Consider the following 25,000-nt stretch of genomic DNA (forward strand, 5'->3'; position numbering starts at 1 on the left):
ATAACAACTTCAATTCAATCTATCTCTATATCTACATATGTCAATTATGTAAAAAACTAAATATATCTATCAAATGTCAGTAAGAAACATATAAACAAACAATCAAATGACTATTTATGTATATATAAAAATATATATATATGTCTAATTTATGTATATATAAATATATCTATATAATGTAATATCTGGACTATATTATATAAAAAACAATAATATATAATAAGAAAGTCTCTACACCAATCATTTCTATAATGTCAAGTAATGATATATACAATAACTATAGAACACTTAAAATTTCTGTAACATACTAACTCCACTATAAAGTCACAGTATGTAACCAACTCACACACAAAATGTATTTATGCACTCTCTAAATATATCTTATAATAAAGTATCTATATATATATAATATATATGTATCCGTCAGTATCAATCACTCTATCAGCAAAAACTGTATAGTATTTCTTCACTTCAAAAAAAAATATGTCAATTCAGTTATAACTAAATATATATATATTAATTCAGTATATCAATAAATATAAATCTATATGTCAATGTATACCTCATTTATAATATAAAATATGTCTATGTATGAATCTAAACTCAAAATATATATATGTAATATGTTATATTAATAACTATATATCTATATATGTATAGCAGTAATATATCTAACTCTATAACTAAATGTACTATGTATGTCAAAAAAAAATCCTATATCATGTATAACAGTAGTTACACACAAAATCAAAAAAATCTTCAATGTATGTATATCTAAATAATATATAACTGTATCTTTCAGTAAAATTTAAAGAAATCTAAACAAAGACACAGAAAGACTATAATCTCTATCTATATAAGAATCAGATGTAAATCTAAAATAAATGTATGTCAATATATATAAATCAACTAATTAATGAATATAACAAAATAACTATATGTATGTAATATATCTAACTAATATAAGTATCTGTAGTAAAATATATATCTAAAGTATAAGAAAGTCCTAACACTCCATCACTAAATAAGAAAATTTATGTATCTACTAATATATATATCTAACTGTCAATTTATTATATATCTAAATATGAAAATTTCTATCTTTATAAAATAAAAAAATAATCTTAAATACTCTTATATAATAAATGTACTGAATGTACTATCATATATATATGTCTCTGAAGAATATAAACTATATATAGTATCTTTAACTATCACTATAAATATATATGTATATGAATAATATATAATCAATATCAATCTGTATATTAATATATAATATAATATATATCTAAAAGATACTGAATGTCTATATATATAAAAAATATAAGTATAAAGTATGAATAAAACCTATATCTCTATATTAATATGTAAGTATATACTAAAATCTGTCTAATAAGTAACAACTATAAATAAATATATCTGTAAATGTATGTATCTATAAATATCTATATATAGGTCTAGTAAGTATATATCAATATAAAATAATGTAATTGTATGATATATATATAATATAACAATTATATGTATGTATATATCTCTCTATTTATCTGTAAATGCATGTAAATATATCAATCACAAAACAGTAAAGAATTAAAAAAAATAAATATATACTATATGATAAGAAAGTCTATATATATAATTATATACATATCTAAGAAGTATATACACAATTATATATGTATATACTTAAATCAAATATATCTAAATATGTAAAAGTCATTCTCTAAACTATATATCTATATACTGTAAATCTTAATCTAAAATCTGTATATGTACAGTGTAAAACTCAATAAAATATAAGTATACATTAAGTAATCACAACAACACACAAAGACAAAAGGATCCCTGTCACAAACACCATATAATGTAAATGTATGGAATCTGTAATGATAAGTCAGATATAAAAATATAATATGTAAGATATGAAATATAAGAACTGTAAATAAAATAATATTATAATTCAAGTATGTAATACATATTATATGTATCTGTATAGTAAATAAATATGTAAATGTCGTATATATCTATATGATATAAAGTACTAAAATATGTATATTATGTATGTATATATAAAGTAAAAAGAATTCTAAATATATACTATTCTATTATTAACATATAACTAAATATGTATTATAGTATATATGTCATAATCTAAGATATATGTAAGTATTTATAAATGTAACTATAAAATAAGTATTATCTATGAAAATCAAATGACTAAGACTGTATATATGTAAATATATGAAAATGTATATGTATGTAATGTCATCTATAAATATAAAATTAAATGTAATGATATCATATTTATAATGTATATTGTAGTATGTATATCTATATATAAAATCATATATGTAGTATCAAAAACATCTCATACTATGTCAGAATATGAATAACAATCAGTACACAGTTTCTAATAAATACAGATTACTAACTGTCTGTACATTAATGTAATTTTATAACAATATAAACCTGTATATTCAGTCTAACAATATTTCTCAAAGTATAACTCATCATGTCTGAAATATATATAAGTCAAGTATGTAATATCACACAATATGTCTCTGTATAATATAAAAATGACTACTATCAGAGAAAAACACTCAAAGTCACTCCTGTCACTACAAACTCCATACACAGACTTACACTCTCTCTGAACCAGTATAATTGACAAAAATTATAACTCACATACGCAGACATACTTAACTCAACTCAAAATCAATGACGAACCTCTGTCTCAATCTGACTCAGTCATTCAACAAGTCTAACTCTGTCCCAGAACAGAATGTACATACACTCACATCACTCGTCACATACAAATCCGATCTCACACACAGAACTCTGAAAGACAGAGACACACAAACAAACTCTACTCAGAATTCCAGACTCACTCAAAAACACAACATCACATACATACTCAGCACTCACAAAACACAGACTGACATACTTAATCACACACTCAGTAACAGGTCACTTCACACACACACACACCACAGACTCAGTCAGACAGACCACTCTCCTAACTCACTCACACTCACGACACATACATGACTTACAAACATACTTACCACAACTCTGTAAAATGACTGTAATATGTGTTTATGTGAGACTAAGCACCCCCTCCCCATTCCTGCCACACCCATATGTGTATATGTATGCCTATAAATATATGTGCATATTTACGTACATACTATCGGTTTGGTGATTCGGAATGTGATGACTGCAACCTATTGTCGGTAGATTTCAATGATCATATCAGTCTTAATCTTGGTCGGCTTACAAATCATGTCCAATGACCATTTCTATTCATGTCTGGCAGACCAAGCTAACGTGCTAAATCTGAAGTTACTTGAATATTAAGCACGTCACGAAATCCTCATTGACGTCGGCATGGTGTGACGTTACTGAATAAGCTGTGGTAATTTTACAACTTTACAATTTTACAATTTCATGAAATTGTTGATGTTCTGGGCTTAAATTAGGTGTCCCAGTACGTGTAACTCAGCACTCGTTAATTCATCAATTCAATTTTATTATGATAAAAATTGTCTTTCTACAAACCATAGTTTCTAGTTTTTCTGTGGAATTCGACCAAGATTTAAACTTTTCGAGCATTTGCAAAGTCAAGGAAAAGATGAAGTGCCACGTACATGCTTGGGTCTGCACTATTAATATTTGGATTAAGTTGACGATTCGTCACCGTAATATCTTTATGTAATCGCATTTTCATTCATCATTTTTAATATCTTACTCTATCATAAGGACTTGCGTACTAAAGCACCGGCAAGATGTATTAGAATTTAAAAATTGTCCTTATTCGGTATATGGTTTTATAAAATGTTTAGTGAAAGCTTAAGCACCAGATCTAGTTATGCCATCCCCGGTACTTGATCTCTCGGTGGATTAGTGTACTCTCCTCGTGATAGCGCATCGCGCGCGCGCGCGCGCGTGTCTGTGTGGTTGAAGGCGTACCTGATTCAGTCGTAAAGAACGGGTCGACACCAAGACGCTGGTATCGTTACATGCTCCGACGTCAGGTATTATTACATACTGAATGCAACGGAATATTGAAATTTCCTTCCTCTCTCCTCTTCCTTCCTTCCTCTCTCCTCTTCCTTCCTTCCTCTCTCCTCTTCCTTCCTTCCTCTCTCCACTCTTCCTTCCTTCCTCTCTCCACTCTTCCTTCCTTCCTCTCTCCACTCTTCCTTCCTTCCTCTCTCCACTCTTCCTTCCTTCCTTCCTCTCTCCACTCTTCCTTCCTTCCTTCCTCTCTCCACTCTTCCTTCCTTCCTTCCTCTCTCCACTCTTCCTTCCTTCCTTCCTCTCTCCTCTCTTCCTTCCTTCCTCTCTCCTCTCTTCCTTCCTTCCTTCCTCTCTCCTCTCTTCCTTCCTTCCTTCCTTCCTCTCTCCTCTCTTCCTTCCTTCCCTCCTTCCTCTCTCCTCTCTTCCTTCCTTCCCTCCTTCCTCTCTCCTCTCTTCCTTCCTTCCCTCCTTCCTCTCTCCTCTCTTCCTTCCTTCCCTCCTTCCTCTCTCCTCTCTTCCTTCCTTCCCTCCTTCCTCTCTCCTCTCCAACCATCCATCCACCAACCACTCACCACACCACTCTCCTCCTCTACCTCCTCACCTCTCTCCTCTCTCCTCACTCCACCTCCCACACACCACCACCCTCTCTCCTCCACCCTCCTCCATCTCACACCCTCTTCTCTACTACACTCACCTCACACAACATCTTCTCCTTCTCCTCTTCTCTCTCTGGGCTCTCCTTCTCCTTCACTTTCTCTTTCTTCTTCTCTTTCTCTTTATCTCTCTTCTTCCTCTTCTCTCCTCCCTCCCCTCCTCTCTCCTCTCTCCTCCGCCGCCTTCTCCTCTCTCCACTCTCCTCTCTCCTCTCTCCACTCTCCTCTCTCCCCCTCCCTCCACCCTCTCTCCTCTCTTTCCTCCTCCCTCTCTCCTTTTCTCCCCCCTCTCTCCTTTCCTCCTCCCTCTCTCCTCTCCTCCTCCCTCTCTCCTCTCTTCCTCCTTCCCTCCTTCTCTCCCCCCTCCTCCTTCCCTCTCTCCTCTCTCCTCCTCCCTCTCTCCTCTCTCCTCCTCCCCCTCTCCTCTCTCCTCCTCCCTCTCTCCTCTCTCCTCCTCCCTCTCTCCTCTCTCCTCTCTCCTCTCTCCTCTCTCCTCTCTCCTCCTCTCTTCTCTCTCCTCCTCTCTCCTCTCTCCTCTCTCCTCCTCTCTCCTCTCTCCTCCTCTCTCCTCTCTCCTCTTCTCTTCTCTCCTCTTCTCTTCTCTCTCCTCTCTCCTCTTCCCTCCTCCCTCTCTCCTCTTCCCTCCTCCCTCTCTCCTCTTCCCTCCTCCCTCTCTCCTCTTCCCTCCTCCCTCTCTCCTCTTCCCTCCTCCCTCTCTCCTCTTCCCTCCTCCCTCTCTCCTCTTCCCTCCTCCCTCTCTCCTCTTCCCTCCTCCCTCTCCCCCCCTCCCCCCTCCTCTCTCCTCTTCCCTCCTCACCCTCTCCTCTTCCTCCTCACCCTCTCCTCTTCCTCCTCACCCTCTCCTCTTCCTCCTCACCCTCTCCTCTTCCTCCTCACCCTCTCCTCTTCCTCCTCCCCCTCTCCTCTTCCTCCTCCCCCTCTCCTCTTCCTCCTCCCCCTCTCCTCTTCCCTCCTCCCCTCTCCTCTCTCTTCCCTCCTCCCTCTCTTTCTCCCTCCTCCCTCTCTCCTCTTCCCCCTCCCTCTCTCCTCTTCCATCCTCTCCTCCTCTCTCCTCTTCCCTCCTCTCCTCCTCTCTCCTCTTCCATCCTCTCCTCCTCTCTCCTCTTCCCTCCTCCCTCTCATTCTCTCCTACTTCCCATCCTCCCGCTCTCCTCTTTCCCTCACTGCCCTCTCTCCTCTTCCCTCCTCCCTCTCTCCTCTCTCCTCCCTCTCTCCTCTTCCCTCCTCCCTCTCTCCTCTTCCCTCCTCCCTCTCTCCTCTTCCCTCCTCCCTCTCTCCTCTTCCCTCCTCCCTCTCTCCTCTTCCCTCCTCCCTCTCTCCTCTTCCCTCCTCCCTCTCTCCTCTTCCCTCCTCCCTCTCTCCTCCCTCTTCCTTTTCAGTCTTTTAGCCGCCGTTGTGAAATCTTGTCTAAAGTGTCTTCAATAGTTCGGAGGTGCATCTTGTATTGCGATCTGTTGTGTGGCTGAAATTGCAAGATGAAAATTACTTGGTTGGCAATATGAGAATGGGGGAGAAGGTGTGCCAAAGCCTCTCAAGGACTGCATCACCAATTCGAAGCCAATGAATGCCGATTTTATCATAAGAACGAGGAGATAGGGGCGGGATGGGGGGGGGGGGGGGTTAGTGGGAAATGGTCAGACGTATCTTAATTGGTGTATATGGATGTGGCAAAACTGTAACTGAATACAGTAACTACTTGTTTATAAAAAATATGAGTGAACGGTTTAAAGATATGTGAAAGGGTACGTAGAAGCTAATACGTAGAAGCTGTATTATACAGCATTTAAAAACAATTTTATAAACCGTAAAGAGGAAAGGGGGGTGGGGCTGGTTACGTTTTCGTGTCGCTAAAGAGACTGTGGGTGGTGGCGGAAAGAGTTATGTGTGTGCGTCGCCCTTGGCAGTGCTAGAATGATTGACAACAAGAGACGCTGCATGACACTCGCCGAGATCTGAAATTCCGGACTCGACTTGAAGCTGTATGGACAGTCCTACAGTTTTACTGACCCACTTTTATCGCCAAGCATGAATTTGTCGACCCGGGAGATAATAGCACACACACACAGGTATATACATATTATGTTGTATATATAATATATTATGTTATATATCATATGTATATAATATGTTATATATTGTATCAAGTTATATATATTATATCGTATATATGATATATGTATTATATATGTCACTCACACTCACACTCACACTCACACTCACACTCACACTCACATACACTCCAAAACTTCAACATCAACCAACCCCACTCACACTCACACTCACACTCACACATACACACTACACCACATAACACATACCATACACATACATACACACACTCTTACACCATACACATACATACACACACTCTTACACCATACACATACATACACACACACACAACACACACACACACACACACACATATATATATATTATACTATATATTATATATATATATAATATATATATATATAATATATATTGATATAATATATATAAATGATTACTATAATAATGTATATATATAATATGATTGATATAATATGATATATGTATATATATAATATGATTGATATAATATGATATATGTATATATATAATATGATTGATATAATATGATATATGTATATATATAATATGATTGATATAATATGATATATGTATATATATAATATGATTGATATAATATGATGTATGTATTATTATTAAGATATGATTGAGTTAAGAATCTGATATATGGTAATATATTATAATATGTTTGATATGATATGATATATTATATATAAAAAATAAATATGAGTGGTTAATAAAGATAACTAATAGTGATATAATGATAAGAAATATATGATATATAATATATGTGTATATGATATGATATATATATGATATGATAATATGATTGATATGATATGATATATGTATATATATAATATTGATTGATTATGATATGATATATGTATATACTTAATATAATATGAGTGATATTGATAATATAATATATGTAAATATATTATGATATGATATATATATGATATATGTAATATAATAATATGTATATGGGGGGTTTTTTTATTGATATGATATATAAATATGATAAGATATGATATATAATATATGTAATATATATATAATATAATGATATGATATGAATATATGTATATATATAATATGGATATGATATGATATGATATATAAATATATGTTATATATATATAATAAATGATATGATATGATAATGATATGATATATATATATATAATAATATATGTATATATATATAATATAAACTAGTGATATGATATAAAATATATGATATATATATATATATATTATAAAATATGATATGATATATATAATATGATATATATATATATTATGATTGATAATGATATGATAGTATAATGATATGAGGATATAGTATATGATATATATATAGTATATGATATGATATGATATGATATGATATATATAATGATATAGTAAATATGATATGATATGATATAATATATTATAATATAAAATATGAAGAATGAATATACTATATGATAGTGAAAAAAAATATAATATATGATATATAATATATGTATGATATATAATATATATTTGATATATATGGTTATATAGCTAAGATTATAATATTGAATAATAATATAAAATTATGTATATATATATAATAGTATATAATAATGATCTATAATATTTGTATATTTAATAAAATATGTATATAATATAATATATGATATATTATAATATAATATATGTATAATAAATAATATATAATATATGATATGATATGATATGATATATATATATATATATAAAATATGGTATGATATGATATAATATATATATATATAAAATATGGTATGATATGATATAATATATATATATATATATATATATATATAAAATATGGTATATGATATGATATAATATGTATATATATATATAAAATATGGTATATGATATGATATAATATGTATATATATATATAAAATATGGTATATGATATGATATAATATATGTACAGTATATATAAAATATGATATGATATAATATATGTATATATAAAATATGATATGATATAATATATGTAAATGTATATAATATGATATATGATATTATATGATATATACTGTACACACACACACACACATATATCTATATATATATAATGTAATATGATATGACATGTAGAAAATATGATATATCCGATATTTATAGAACATGTATCAATGTTTATGTTTGTGAGCTGTGGCCTGTCCAACATTTTATCAAGTTACGTAAGAGAAATTAACCGTGTATCTCATGCAGTCATGCAACCAATTCTGTAACTGCCTATGATTTGCTTCTTAGAATGTAATTGAAATTCAGATTTGATTTTAATGTTTTCGTTTGAGAGATACGAGGTAACGCTATTTTTTTCCTTTAAAGAGCATCAAACGGAGAACTGCACTAAAACATAGACATGGCAGAATTTGTACACTCCTGCAAGTACACCGAAGTGTTGCTATGTGCGTATCATACAACTCTAAGCATGCCTTATCGAACTATAGGCACAGGCAATTTTCACGTCAGGAGTCAACTGCGGCTAATCTACTTCAGCGCCATCACTTTATTGCGTAGCTTGGGTTGCCAATACGATCATTGTGCAGAAAGAAATGTCGACCGAACAATGATGTATCGCGTTGGCGCTTCACGAAGGGCATTTCCACGTCCACTGGACACTGTGTTGTGCGCTGTGTCCCCCTGTCGTTGCCGCGGACATAACGTTATACAGTTACGTAACCATGGCTTTTCTTTCATAAAGCGTGAATGAGCACATACAACGCGGGCAACAGAATAATAACACTTGAGAGCTAAATCCTATCAGAGGCATTATGTCAAGGAGTCGTAGGGTGCAAAAGCTCTCTCTGGTCAGTGAAAGAACTAGGGAAGAGCAGGCAGACAGGCAGACAGGCAGACAGACAGGCAGACAGACAGGCAGACAGGCAGGCAGGCAGGCAGGCAGGCAGGCAGGCAGGCAGGCAGGCAGGCAGGCAGGCAGGCAGGCAGGCAGAATATAAGAGGGATGGGGAAACGAGGAACAAAGGAAAAGATGAAGTCAAGGAATGAACAGGTAACTGTATAGCATCCAGAGAAAGGCTCCCTACCATTACCACGGTTGATCCTGGAGGTGCACTTCAGATGATGACTTGATCTGAAAATAATCTTTACTTTCTATTTGAGACTTACATTATTTAGAAGTCTTGCCTCAAACGTAGTGCTACCCAGTGGAGTGGGTGAGCGCGTTCTCAATAATTGTCATCTCTGTACTACAGAAATTATAATTGCACGAATCAACTTGAACAGGATTGTGTCCTGATGAATAACGTTTGCTGAAGAAGTAGGATAAAAAAAAAACTAAAAAATATACTTGCGACACAAACCTGGTGGACTAGCAATGCAGACTGTGGTTTTACCGGTTTCCATGGGGTTCAATAACAGCGGTTATGGATAACAAGTACATTTTCATCAGTTTAAGAAACAAATATTGAAGGATGCAATCGTCAATGCATCTAAGCCAGGTGTATGTATATTCCTTTATCTTAAGGGTTGTTAAAACGTCAGTAGATAGGATGCCATGGTAAAGAGATTTTGCTGTTTCTGATCCTGCGGTTTTGAGAATTGAAAAACAAAGGTAGCCAAAAAGAAAGGAAAGAAAGGAAAGAGGCCCCAGTAGCACATTCTGATGGTTAAGACAAAATCAGACCTTACTGAGCACGAGTCATCACCCAAACGGACGAGTCAGATCTCGCCTCCATTGGAACGCGGCCCGGAGTCTGCGGGACTTGTGGGGAACTGATACGCAGAGACAGTAATAATGGCGATGGAAGTTACTCGGAAATAATGATACTGGTCATAATCGAGCACGCTTAAAATTCCAGTCCCATGAATTAACGTCATCAAATGAATGAAGATGAAAAACATGCCAACAGAACAAACACTCGCACGGAGCGCTTTTTAAGACTTAGTTTTAGACGCAACTGCTCTCCTGTACCTTGTATTTATATTAGTGCATCTTGAACATCGCCCATTACTAGTAATGACTAATCTGTGAAAAAAAGAAAAAGGGAAAAACAAAATATAAGGCTGTAATAGTTAATTTCTCCTTACATGAAATACAACAAATGTAACAAAAGCAGTCCCTGCCGAGGTTATAACGCATTGCTGGAAATATGAAATAATGAAAGCACAAGACGTTCGGCTTCGGCACCATAATGAACCATCGTTCAGAATGTTTTTTTTCACATCGTGTGGTACGGATTACCGTAATCCATATGTATTTCATTTTCCTTTTCATACTGCGAGACCTCTAACTCCATCTCCGCCTTGGATCTTAATTAGGATTAATTTGGTCGCGTGTCGTCCAGCGTTTGCATATCTGAAGTGACATATTCCCTGTCACATAACCAGGATATTTTTCTTAGAAGTCCTACAAGAATAGCTAAGCCCCGGATCGATGACACTGTTTATTTTTGTATAGTTAAGGGGATGTCAAAGCGACAGGTAAGAATATTTACGAAGAAATATCACCGGTGCACGATCAACCCTTTTCTTTGTATCCATTTTTTTTGAAGTGCAATAATAGTAAAATGACATGCTCTATCAGAGTGTGTGGTTAGCTTCCTTGCCCCGTCCAACACAGGATACGTTGGCCCATATTGCTGACGCCTTGACAGGGTTACATCCTTGGTCACTGGTACTTTCTGGGCGGAAAACATGCTGGTGGCCTTGATGGGTAGCGAATGAATATTTGATTAAATTAAATGATTTATGAGAATAAAATATGTTACTTCTTGGGCACAAGTTTTCAAGAAAAATCAGTTGCGTTCTGAGGGAGTAATGTCCACATGAACAGACTGAAGTACAAAGACAGAAGAAGGGAAATATATAGGGAGACAAAGAGCAGGGAAGGAGAAAGGAAGACTGCAGGAGGAAGAAATAATTGGATATGGGGAATGTGTCGTGGGGGTGGGGTGGGGAGGGGAGGGTGGGGGTGAAGAGGGACTAGGGGTGCCGGTGCCATCATTCCTGTCTTTTATCTTTTATTCCACAATTGTTCCACCCGGACATGGCATTGTGCGATGTACAGTAATCACAACCACACGGCGTAACAAAAGCCAGGCGAGATTTCATGGCCGATATTCTGAATGGGAATAACTGAAATTTGATTTCTCACGCATTATTCCATTCAGAGCGATGGGTTTTCACTTGTCATTATCTAATTCTTTTTTCATATATTTCCCTTTACATGAATCCTGTATTTTCATCAAAGTCTGTGTTAGCAAACGAATCGTTATCCGATTGGCATCGAATCCATTAAGCAATCAACGAGAATCTGCGGTTGTTTGGTCGGCGGCAAGGTTGGTGGCAACTGTGAATCGCTAAGCGTCGTTTGGTTGTTAAACATTGTAGTCAGAGTAGGATACGGACTTGCTGTAAAAGAAAACTAAATTATTGTTATTTTAGTTTAGTTCGATTTCATGATAGAGCTTTTACACGGAGTGTCGTATGGTAAACATCAAAAATAACATATTCATAGATTGGAAACTGTTTACGATGGCAAAGGCACAGCTAATGATCAGCAAATCGGTGAATCGACCGCATCTTCATCGATGTGGCACCACCAACGACCTTAGTCAAGCGAACTTAAAGAATGAGCACCGCATCACAGTACAGTGCTCCTGGTTGAGCGACGCCAGCAGGATACCACCAATGGCGAGCTTGCGACGAACAAGAGCTAATTTGATAATCAAGATAGATGCCGAGCTTGATTTGTGGCTTACTATGGCAACCGCTCACGGAGGTGGGCTTGGGGAGGGGAGGTGGGGTGGGGGGAGTAAGGGAGACATGAGGTAAGGGAAACGGGATGTGGGGAGATGGATGAAGTCGAGCTTACAGCAGAAACCTCCCAGGGGAATCAGAGCGAGGCGGAAAGGCTGCTTTTATTATGCTGGGAATTGACCTGTCCAGCAAGGAACGCATTCCGTTTGCTTAGCAACGTTGATGACGGATTGCGGACTTTGACGTGATCGTAAGACGCTGTTTGATTGAAGACGAATATGAGGTGGATTTATTCTATTGCGATTTATTAGTCTACCAATATCGAAAGAAAAAAATTATCAGTTTTACGAACATCGAGGGTAATACCGTAGATGAGGGAACTTTATGATGGTTGTCCAAGTGCAAGAGGGTACTTACTACTGTCTTTCAAGTAGAAGCGGTGAGTATGACCGGATTCTGAAATATTCTTTCCCGGAATCAAAACGCTGAAGAAGAGAAATAAAAGGAACCATAACTGCGCAGATGTTAAATTGCGAAGTGGCTGATGAATTTGAGTACGGTCGTTTGGTATTGGCAGGATTTGATTCAAGCAGCAATCCTTATTTAGCCATTTAAACAATCTCGTACAAGGGGGAGATCTAATTCATTAGTGATGGTATCGCAGTCTTATTGCGATCGCAGGTCGAAGTGTCTGCATATGCCGTCTCGACTGATTGTGACACAAATCTGTAATAGATAACCAAATAATGCTGAGAGCATGTATATTTCCAAGTTTTTTTTTGGTGCAAAGTATAAAAAGGACACATCCGTGGTTTCGGTTGCTAAGCCAAACCTCGAAATGGTTTTACATTCCCCGTCCTCTGCATGGAGTGAAAGGGGATGCAGATCAAGCTTCTCGGTGCAGCAACTTGACCCCGGTACCATGAGAGGCTGTGATAAACGCGCAAGAATCAGGCATCTCTTTTGGCCTGAGAAATCTTTCATTATTGTGGATGAGAAGCAAAGGGAATGGGATGGGGGAGGGGGGGGGGTATGACTTAAAATTCAGTGTCATGTCTCGCAATCGGTATAGCTATAGGTTTCTGAAAAATGATGAGGGTCGACAGTTGCACATTGGAGCAGTAATGAAATGATACCGCGGCGATTCATATGAACTGAAGATAAATAGACACAATGTTATGTTTCTTTCATTTCCTCTGTAGTATTTTACAGAGGAAATGAACTCGGGCCCAATAAATTAGTCCTAGATGGTAAACGTGAAACGCAGGAAATTGATATGTGATCGTAGATGCAGGCAATGGCACCGTTCAACTTGCCGTCTGTGAGGAGCGCAGCGCCGCCTTAGGAGCGGACCCAAGGCGACACCCGACTCCACTCGGGCGGTCACTCACGGATCTCCGTCCTGATGCCCGGAATGAACTATCAATGGGGTACTAACGTATAGCTGATCTACGGAGATGGTAAGGCTTTGGCTCGACGCAGGAGGTGCGGTCGTCGGGACGCCAGGTTATGTAAGGGATCAGTAGGAGTTTTGAGAAGCTGGGGCGGCAAGAAACGTAGCCACAGAATTTCATACAAGTTATTGATGGATCAGGCAGCCGTTTCGATCGTATTGCAAGATGTTAGATGAGTGAGTGAGGCCGAGGTGGGCTAGTCACGACACAATTTAAATGATAAATGACCCAAGATTTGATAGCAAGACGTAAATGTAGAGAAGTCCTACAGGACATCGTAGGAGTCACGAGGTTCCTTTTGTCATACGAACTCCTCAACTAGACTAAATAGGATTAACGTCATATTTCATCGATGGGGGAGATTATCCCTATCAAATTGTAAGGCGCTGTTTGTGTCTTTGTTCTTGTCCCTGCAGTGCCTAGCAACGGCGGCCGCTTTATGATGCCGGTTCTCTGATCTGCGTTGCCTTGATTTAAGAATTGAAGAACATAGGTGTCTTAGTTCTTATATCTATACATTATATAGCTGGATGACAATTACTTGGTAACTCCATCTTTCCTCTACGACCCTCCTCTTCCCCCTCTCTCAATTCCGCCCTTATCTTTTTCTTTCTACTTTTTTCTCTTTTTCTTTTTCTCACTTCTCCCTCCCTCTCTCTCCATCCCCTTCTCCCTCCCTCTCTCTCCATCCTCTTTTCCCTCTCTCTCTCTCTCTTCATCCCCTTTTCCCTCCCTCTCTCTCCATCTCCTTTTCCCTCCCTCTCTCTCCATCCCCTTTTCCCTCCCTCTCTCTCCATCCCCTTTTCCCTCCCTCTCTCTCCATCCCCTTTTCCCTCCCTCTCTCTCCATCCCCTTTTCCCTCCCTCTCTCTCCATCCCCTTTTCCCTCTCTCTCTTTCTCCATCCCCTTTTCCCTCTCTCTCTTTCTCCATCCCCTTTTCCCTCTCTCTCTTTCTCCATCCCCTTTTCCCTCTCTCTCTTTCTCCATCCCCTTTTCCCTCTCTCTCTCTCCACCCCCTTCCTCTCACTCTCTCTCTCTCTCCATCCCCTTTCTCCCTCCCTCTCTCTTCCACTCCCTTCCCTCTCCCTCTCCCTCCTCTCTCTCCCTCCCCTCCTCCCTCCCTCTCTCTCTCTCCCTCCCCCTCTCCCTCCCTCTCTCTCCCTCCCCTTCTCCCTCCCTCTCTCTCTCCATCCCCTTTTCCCTCCCTCTCTCTCTCCATCCCCTTTTCCCTCCCTCTCTCTCTCCATCCCCTTTTCCCTCCCTCTCTCTCTCCATCCCCTTTTCCCTCCCTCTCTCTCTCCATCCCCTTCTCCCTCCCTCTCTCTCTCCATCCCCTTCTCCCTCCCTCTCTCTCTCTCCATCCCCTTCTCTCTCCCTCTCTCTCTCTCTCCATCCCCTTCTCTCTCCCTCTCTCTCTCTCTCCATCCCCTTCTCTCTCCCTCTCTCTCTCTCTCCATCCCCTTCTCTCTCCCTCTCTCTCTCTCCATCCCCTTCTCTCTCCCTCTCTCTCCATCCCCTTTTCCCTCCCTCTCTCTCCATCCCCTTCTCCTCCTCCTCTCCTTCCTCCTTCCCATTTCCTCTCTCTCTCTCCCTCCCCCTCTCTCTCCCTCTCTCTCTCTCTCCCTCCCCCTCTCTCTCCCTCTCTCTCTCTCTCCCTCCCCCTCTCTCTCCCTCTCTCTCTCTCTCCATCCCCTTCTCTCTCCCTCTCTCTCTCTCTCCATCCCCTTCTCTCTCCCTCTCTCTCTCCATCCTCCCTCTCCCTCTCTCTCTCTCTCCATCCTCCCTCTCCCTCTCTCTCTCTCTCCCTCCCCCTCTCTCTCTCTCTCTCTCTCCATCCCCTTTTCCCTCCCTCTCTCTCTCCCTCCCCTTCTCCCTCCCTCTCTCTCTCCATCCCCTTTTCCCTCCCTCTCTCTCCCTCTCTCTCTCCATCCCCTTTTCCCTCCCTCTCTCTCCCTCTCTCTCTCCATCCCCTTCTCCCTCCCTCTCTCTCCCTCTCTCTCTCTCCCTCCCCTTCTCCCCCCCTCTCTCTCCCTCTCTCTCGCTCCCCGTCTCCTCCTCTCTCCCTCTCTCTCTCTCTCCATCCCCTTCTCTCTCCCTCTCTCTCTCTCTCCATCCCCTTCTCCCTCCCTCTCTCTCCCTCTCTCTCTCCATCCCCTTCTCCCTCCCTCTCTCTCCCTCTCTCTCTCCATCCCCTTCTCCCTCCCTCTCTCTCCCTCTCTCTCTCCATCCCCTTCTCCCTCCCTCTCTCTCTCCATCCCCTTCTCCCTCCCTCTCTCTCTCCATCCCCTTCTCCCTCCCCTTCTCCCTCCCTCTCTCTCTCCATCCCCTTCTCCCTCCCCTTCTCCCTCCCTCTCTCTCTCCATCCCCTTCTCCCTCCCCTTCTCCCTCCCCTCCTCCTCCCATCCCCTTCCTCCTCCCATTCTCCCTCCCCTCCCTCTCTCTCTCCATCCCCTCTCTCCCTCCCCTTCTCCCTCCCTCCCTCTCTCTCTCCATCCCCTCTCTCACTCCTTCTCTCTCCCCTTTCCCCTCTTCTCCCTCCTTCTCTCTCCTCCCTTCTCCTCCCTCTCTCTCCCTCCCCTTCTCCCTCCCTCTCTCTCTCCCTCCCCTTCTCCCTCCCTCTCTCTCTCCATCCCCTTCTCCCTCCCCTTCTCCCTCCCTCTCTCTCTCTCTCTCTATCCCCCCCATCCACCCACCCTATCACTCACCCAGCTACCTAACCTGCTTTTCTCTAACCCTTCGCCTTCACGGTTGTGTGCGGGGACGAAGGCAGTCTGATGTCGGAATCGGCCTCGTCGCTTTGCATATCTCAATTGTGATTTAATTTCCGCCGCCGTGAGCGCGCAACTCAGTTATCCTGATTTGTATTCGCTGCGAAGGATCTTGTGCTTCAGATTTTTCTTTATAGATAAAGCTTTCTAGTGAAAAAGTCTGAGGATTAATCTTGTTGTTGTTGTTTTGCAACCCTGCACTTACTTTCGTTGTTTTTACACACACATACTTACATACAGAGATGCAAGCACAGCGACACGTCCGTCCCCTGACGCGTCCGTCCCCTGACGCGTCCGTCCCCTGACGCGTCCGTCCCCTGACGCGTCCGTATTTCCCTTACTGATTCCGAGCTCCTGACTAAGTGCCCCTCGTCCTTCTGTTGCAGTACTCGGGTCTTTGGTTCGACATCGAGAGCGTCCCTAACCAGTACCAGCACACCAAGAAATGCGTCACTCAGAACTACACCTGGACTGGTAAGTAGATGATTCTTATTCTGGTCTCGTATTACGCCTGTTTGGGAGATATTTTGGAGGAATTCTTGACTTGATTGGCAATGTCGTGTTTATCATCATAGTATACCTTTTTTGGATTTTTATTATAAAGCGTCAGATTCAAGTCCTTAAAATCTACACTTCGATTCTTTTGGTCCCCTCATATCCACTTTCCTTTGAAATCGAGTAGTCGGGAAGGTTCATATTTATCCTCATTAGAAAGGTTCAAATATACGGATGGAGAGAGAGATGAGTTTATGAAGTTTATCATCTTACTTTTTAAGTTTCCTCTTCATTGTCTGATTTAAATAATCTGAATGTTATTTTACTGTAGGAACGATATCTGTTCCTACTATGATTCAGTATAGTTCTAGTTTGGAACAAAACAAAATCCATCAGTTTACATGTATTAAGTCATTCCTCTCTGACGGACACACTTTTCCAATTTCTAAGATCATTCTATTTTTACTCATGGCCAAATTTGTATTAAGTTATATTAGACACTATTATTTTTTTCTCAAATGCATATAATATCAGCACTATAAGGTAAAAGTGTAAATAAACAAAGTTACAGTATAAACAAAGACAGTAACAGTGCCAACAAGCAATAGACGTAGGAGTGACTTACATAGCCATCCATTAATTTGCTTATCGGAAGAGAAGTCTGGTAAGTAGATAATCCTCGGGGACCTTAGTGTTATATAATGAATTATCGAACAGTAGATTTCAGGAAGCGAGGTTGTAAGTAGGGCTTCAGTCTCGTGTTCCTACTTCTTCTCCGATCCGCTAATCCCGGCTTGGCTTTATTACCGGTGCTTCATGGATGCGCGCTCGAGCCAGGGAAATACCCGTTCCCCTAGGCGTGTTATGGTTTAATTTTCAGCGCTTCTCGGTGCTAAGATTCCAGTAGGGCGTGTGGTGGATGTACGTCAAAGACAATCTCATGACCTCACTGTGTGTTTCTCTGATCATGATCCGTCCATCTTACAGGGGAATATATGAACGTGGCAACCCGAGGACTGACAGACGAGGACGAAAAGGTTCGTCAGGGAGCCGTCATGCACGTGGAGGAATATGACGTGGAGCGGCCAGACCCAGCGTACATGACTGTCGACGCCGCGGGAGTGCCTGCTGCGCCTTACCAGGTCAGGTCAGATGAAGACAGTAGATATCCATCTCAAAAGTCCTTTGTCATCGTGTCCTAGGGTATCGAAGTATTTAGGACTATCAATTTTGCACGAGTTTTCCCTTTCCATGTCTATTTTTTTTCTTATTTCGATCATTTTTGTCTGTTTTTCGATTTTCTTCCGTTTATTTTCACTAATCTTTAAACTTGGCCGCAAGCATTTACCACAGTGTATCCTTCAACAGATCATTGAAACCGATTATCGTACCTACTCCTGCGTTTACTCCTGCCTTGAGTACTTTGGATTTAGGGCTGAGTTTGCTTGGGTGTTCGGCCGCACGCCCACGCTGCCGTCTAACACGATTACCAAGTGCCACAAGAAGTTCATCAGCATGGGCGTCGATCCCAAAAAGATGTTCCCCATCATCCAAGGAGCAGTAAGGAAATTTTCATCTAAAAAAAGGATTAATGTTGATTTGAGGAAAGTTTTGTTTTAATCACTATTAGTAGTAGACATGACCATTCAGATACTTCAGAGATTTCCTTTTGTCTCCAGGCTTGTCCATACTACGAGAAGATCGACGAGATGTTGGAAACGAGTGAGAGACACATAATGAAGGTTCTGGGCCCTTATGTCCCCACCACCTCGACCACCACCTCGACGACCACAACCAGCACCGCGACACCCAAAACGGCGCGCGAGGAAGTTCTCTTGGAGGATATACAAGAAACTGTCAGTCTGGAGGAAAAGGTATTTGCGGAGGATCTTTCTCGTTGCATTACTGAAAAAGTCTGAATCTTTTAGCGCCCGAGAGAATATTTGCCAAGTAATGTCGGTGTCCTGGAAGGTGTGCTAAGAACTGAGGATTTTTTTATATCTACAAAAAAACGGATATTTACCATATCTTCTTTCTTTTCAGATTATCAAGGAAATCGAAACCAAAGTTGAAGCAAATCAGGAAGTGAACCGTGTGGCTGTCGAGGAGAAAGGTAATTAATTGAGAATCCACCCAAGTCCGCACATTCTCATATCCGTCCAAGCGCATGATATACTCGTACAGTCTTGTAAAGTGGGGAGGCTCCTGTAATAAAAACGCACGATTGAATTACTGAAATCTTTGGATTCTGGGATATGTTCTTGCAAGTTGATTCATACATAGACCTTTACAGTAAAAGAAAATAAAATAAAAAATAGAATTGTGCAACATTCCTAAATTGCGGTATATTTTACGATTTAATGACATTCATGCAATTCCTCTCCATTCCATTGCACTCGGCACAGAGGGAGACGTAGACTACAGCGCAGGATACCAATCGGCCGCCTCGTGTGCGCTCCTCGGTCTCCTGTCCCTCATCGCCTTCACTCTGCATTAAATGTGGTGTTCCAGTCCGTCGAGTTTTTCATGTATATCTACATATAAATTAATAATTAAGCATGAGAGAGAACCATTATTTACACTGTTAATTTTGTTGTGCTGTTAGTTTTGTTCTAAACCTTTAGGTTTATCTTATTTATCTCATCTGATACTTTTACCAATGTGGATGGTACGGTCACTGAATGTGAGCCACTTAGATGTTTGTGTAAAGTATTAAGTTATAGGAAATGTTATAGTGGAGTTATATATATATAAATCTATCAGTTGTAATTTTAATGCTATTTATAGATGCAAGAATAACACATTTTAGTTGTCACTCTAAATTTATTTTGATAATGCCGTTCTCATTATAACTTGTTCGGTGATGTACAAACATCAGCCAAAAGTATGCAGTAGTGATTTAAACTCTAAAAGTACTATTTAATTAAAAAAGGAAAGACAAAAAAAAACAAGAGTGGCAAAGAAATTAACTAATAGTTTACTTTTTGCTAGTCTTGACTAATCGTAATTGGAGTGTTGGATAATATACTGTATTTGCTTTTACAATGTATCAATCTAGTCCCATACTGACCCATATCTAAATATATTTTTGCATTTCTGAAAAGCCATATTTGTTTAATTTTCTGATTGACCTGTAGCGGAGGGGCGTCAAGACATGCTCCCTTGTAGGTTTTCTCCGCACCTGGTAACATAGCATTACCTCAGGTTGCCAAGAACCGCTAAGGCAGCTGGCAGTCAATACACATTGTTAGATGAACTTTATTAACAGTCTGACCAACATATTTCAATACAAACGGTCACTGTGTCGAAACGAAAAAAGTAGCATTTATGGAATGAGTGTCATGTCTTTGCGACCTCTAGACACTCATGTTCACGGAGTCCCTTGTGTAAACGTGAGTCAGTTACCTGACGTAATGTTTAAAGTAAATATTTATTTTAATAACTGAAGTATTTTCCATATATATGTTGTTATATGATTTGCCATATGATTTACAATAATACAAGTTGGCGCTAAACTTCGACATGTGCAAATGGATATTTCTTACATGACTTCCCTTCCCTTCAGCCTTTGTATTATTTCATGCTTTTCCTTACACGAATTGATGTTATATTCTCAAAAGTTAATTCTTGAAAATTCTTATGATATAATTGTTACTGCCTTTAATATTTCAACAATAAGAACTTTCATTATTAAACTATAGTGTAATAATCGTACTTCTCATACCATCCGTGATGACATCACTGTTATTGTTATCAATACCCTTATCCTTATCATCATTAAATGAATTATCGCTGCTATAAGAATGTTGATAATTCTTAACTTTTTTATTTTGTAATAATATTGATTAAAAAATAAAGGCATTAATATTAACAATCGTCATGTTCATAATAAAACTACATGGCTGTGCTCGTTGTTTTCTATTAGACTTGTTGAGCAAGCTGTTCACAAACGTGACCGAATTAATTCTATTCTTCTAAGAGGGTGATTCCAGGTGTCTGGATGGGCTTAAATGAAGCGTTATAATGTATTAAACACGCCCTACATCCTGTTGGATATCTGAGATTTACTTAGGTAAGTTGAGCGCTGGCGAAGGTTCATTCAAGTAAAACTATCAACAAGTAAAACTGGAATTTCGATCGTTCAAATTATAGACGACTCTAAAGCCCTATAACAGGGGCTTCAGTGCGCGATTCGCAGCGACTTGAAGAAAATTAAATATTTGAATGAATGTTTACTCTTTTTGACATAAGACGGTTATAAGTTTAAAGTCATAAACATAGATAGCACCATTAGGAAAGAAAGCCTTCAAGGCATCCACCCACCAGGTTGGAGAGTGAAGAAACACAACCCGATGTCAAAATCCCGCTGTAAATGGGAAAAATGGAAAAAGGGACGGTGACCTTAGACCTTGTACAGCGGCTACTTAGTACTGTGTCACTCTTCTCCATTTCTTCATTGTGTGTTTGTTTGGGATAGTTATTGCTTTCATATTTCTTTACGAGCGTAAATAAAAATTAAAATGATTGATTAAGTTTGTCCTCACATAAAACTGTAATGCCTACATCACACTGGGTGCAAAATTACATAAAGAGCTATGGAATTAAGAACAATATCACATAATTGATAAGCTTGTCAATTGGCATATATTTGCCTCACGATATACTAAAACAAAAAATGACAAACAATATAAGTAAATGGAATTGAGAGAGGTCATTGTATGTTAGGGGTCATAGCAAGCACATCTATTCCCGTATCAAACGGGAATGAATACGGCATTAATAGTGCTAAAACTAATGCCAAAAATGTCTGCAAATTTTGTTCATGGATATCTGAAGTTACAATCATGCAAAGTTAACTTGTATAATACTGAGACCAGTTGCGCGAGTTGTTTCCATATTGTATTGTCAACAACTATGGGGCAAAAATGATATCAGATATTTTATATATGACTAAATAATGCATTATTGAAATCACTTGATACGCGAACAAACAATTCCTTTCGAGCAAAAATTAAGAAATAATTGCCCCGGTGTTCAGATGTTTTTTGTTTTAAAACTACCAGTTAAAGATACCAAATGGAACATATAACCAGTATTTTCTGTATTTACTACATACGCTGTAAATACAATGTGTCTTTTAATGACATTCAATTTCCCTTTGATATAAAGCTTCAATCCATATAAATTTATCATGATCCTAAATGGAATTGGGTTTTCAGAAGTATCTTACTCTGAATGGGTAAATATGTTTTTCGTTATGAACATACGTTTTACTTTTATTCTTTATTGTATACATACAAACCATATATTGTTTTAACGGACAAAGCATTTAGTTTACCAAGAGTTGTATTCACTTATTGGAACATAAGTCCAACCAGAGAATTGAATTTTAGAAATATCAGCTTCTGTAAGGCAAGTTAAAGGTACATGAAGTTCCCAGGTACTATGTCGTGTAGATCTTGGAAGCTCGCAGATGGCTTGGACTGGCAAATGCTGCTTTGCCGTTAACTTAAGAACCCTAAGCTCTGGCAAGAGAGATAGGTTATTGATGACTACCTCAATGTCGTTTACTCTACCAGCAAGCATCAAGTTCTGCAAGTTTGGAAACCACTGAAACAAAGAAATTAATGTAGTGTGACTAAAGTGAGGAGCTTTACACTTGAAGGCCGTAAGGTATATTAAGAAGCCCACTTTCAAAGGGCCAGTATGAGTGTCTGTGAATCCAAGATCTGTATCTAGACTTAATCCTCGAAGATTAGGGCAATTCTGAAGAACCGATGGAAGAAAGCCTACGCACACCTCTCCGGTCTTTCCACCTTGAAGTTCTAGCTCGACTAACTGTGGCCCAATCAGTTTCAGGTTATCGAAAATCATGGGAAGGTCACCATGGCCGAAATGGCGAAGGTTGTGTAGACGCAGAAATTTAAATAACGGAAGACCTGTCAGCACTTTCAGGTCCTCGGCCATGGTCTGGTCACTCCCTCCCCGAGGAACCAACGTGACTTCCTCCAAGTCAGGAACGACAACGGCCACTCTGGCAAGGTCGCCTGATATCAATGTGCAGCTTTTGAGTTTAAGTTTTGGAATATCAGCTATATTGTGCATGTAGTTGATGTACGTGTCTAGAAGTCTCTGACAATTTATTGACTTGCATGAAATTCTGTCCAAATCCTTAAAAATAAGCATTACTAAAAGTAAAAATTCACATTTGGTTCTGCAGAAACCAGTACAAAGATCTTTTAGAAGTGGCCACGAGAGGATCATATTGTAGGACTTTCGGTCTTTCATATTTTGCAGCATTTGATCTGCTCGCACATCTGTTACCCCAAAAAATGTAACCATAAGATCCGATTCCGAAACCCGTGGGCTCCAGACGAGTCGTTCACTCATGTGGAGGACTCGGATGGGGCAAGCCCTTGCAGCCCGGAGAACGCATGGAGACGTGTTGCCTCCCAGCTTGAGGGCGTAGAGATTAGGACACCGAGGGAGCAGAAGTTCCAGTAATGTCGTATTTAATCCAAGATCCACACCAGTAATGTCGAGCTCCCGAAGTTGATGTTGAGGCTCGAGCGTAATGGTTTCCAACATCGTGTCAGGAACATGAGCGGGAGCGAGTTGTCTGTCGGTTGGACGGAGCGAAATCATCTTCGCCTCGGCTGCCAACAGGGTCATGAGAGGCAAAGTGGCATCGGTAAGGGTATGGCTGAGATGAGCGTGGAGAAGGCGACTCGCCTGAAGTGGAATCTGCAGGGGAAGTTGCCACAGTGTCGCCCATAGCTGCCTCACACCCGGCCATGTTACCTGGAAGTGTGGGAAGTGTGGCCCCATTACAATGCGAATGCACCTAACTACACAGACACAAGCATTCCTACCCTTCGTTTTCATAACAGGCGTAAATATCTCCCCTATATGATGATAGAATTTCATTTCTTACTGATTGTTTACTCTATTACTTTTTCCACACAGTATGTGTACAATGGCGCGCGTCAATTTCTCTATATTCACTGTTTTGTATCTCTCTCTCCTCTCTCTCTCTCTATATATATATCTCCCTCCTTCTCTCTATATATATATATTTCTCCATATCTCTCTCTTTCTCCTACTATCTCTCTATCACTCCTTCTCTCTCCATCATTCTATCTTTCCTCTCTCTCTCTCTCTCTCTCTCTCTCTCTCTCTCTCTCTCTCTCTCTCTCTCTTTCTCTTTCTTTCTCTCTCTCTCTCTCTTTCTCTATCTCTCCTCTCTCTCTTTCTCTATCTCTCCTCTCTCTCTTTCTCTATCTCTCCTCTCTCTCTTTCTCTATCTCTCCTCTCTCTCTTTCTCTATCTCTCCTCTCTCTCTTTCTCTATCTCTCCTCTCTCTCTTTATCTATCTCTCCTCTCTCTCTTTCTGTATCTCTCCTCTCTCTCTTTCTCTCTCTCCTCTCTCTTTTTCTCCTTCTCTATCTCTCCTCTCTCTCTTTCTCTATCTCTCCTCTCTCTCTTTCTCCTTCTCTATCTCTCCTTCTATCTCTCTATTACTCCTTCTCTCTCCCTCATTCTATCTTTCCTCTCTCCCTCCCTCTTTCTCTTTCTCTCTCTCTTTCTCTTTCTCTTTCTCTTTCTCTTTCTCTCTCTCTTTCTCTATCTCTCCTCTGCCTCTTTCTCTATCTCTCCTCTGCCTCTTTCTCTATCTCTCCTCTGCCTCTTTCTCTATCTCTCCTCTCTCTCTTTCTCTATCTCTCTCTCTCTCTCTCTCTCTCTCTCTCTCTCTCTC

At 39.5% G+C, this 25,000-nt stretch overlaps 2 protein-coding genes across 2 annotated transcripts in view; one reads left to right on the forward strand and one right to left on the reverse strand.

The window, feature by feature from the left end:
* LOC122251589 (crustacyanin-A2 subunit) overlaps positions 1-20,195 on the forward strand; it is a 24,767-nt gene extending 4,572 nt beyond the window's left edge. The window contains exons 2-7 of the mRNA XM_043013623.2: positions 17,136-17,223; positions 18,232-18,386; positions 18,613-18,804; positions 18,924-19,118; positions 19,288-19,357; positions 19,650-20,195. Of these exons, the coding sequence (XP_042869557.2) occupies positions 17,136-17,223; positions 18,232-18,386; positions 18,613-18,804; positions 18,924-19,118; positions 19,288-19,357; positions 19,650-19,741 (792 nt within the window). The 3' untranslated portion in view covers positions 19,742-20,195. The remainder of the gene's footprint in view (positions 1-17,135; positions 17,224-18,231; positions 18,387-18,612; positions 18,805-18,923; positions 19,119-19,287; positions 19,358-19,649) is intronic.
* A 2,308-nt stretch (positions 20,196-22,503) lies between these two features.
* The window catches only part of LOC122251588 (uncharacterized), a 4,032-nt gene continuing 1,535 nt past the window's right edge, over positions 22,504-25,000 (reverse strand). The window contains exon 2 of the mRNA XM_043013622.2: positions 22,504-24,045. Within this exon, the coding sequence (XP_042869556.2) occupies positions 22,579-24,045 (1,467 nt within the window). The 3' untranslated portion in view covers positions 22,504-22,578. The remainder of the gene's footprint in view (positions 24,046-25,000) is intronic.

This window comes from Penaeus japonicus, unplaced genomic scaffold (assembly GCF_977035675.1).
Source record: "Penaeus japonicus unplaced genomic scaffold, GWHDUDI00000001_assembly GWHDUDI00000001, whole genome shotgun sequence".
NCBI classification, from domain to species: Eukaryota; Metazoa; Arthropoda; class Malacostraca; order Decapoda; family Penaeidae; genus Penaeus; species Penaeus japonicus.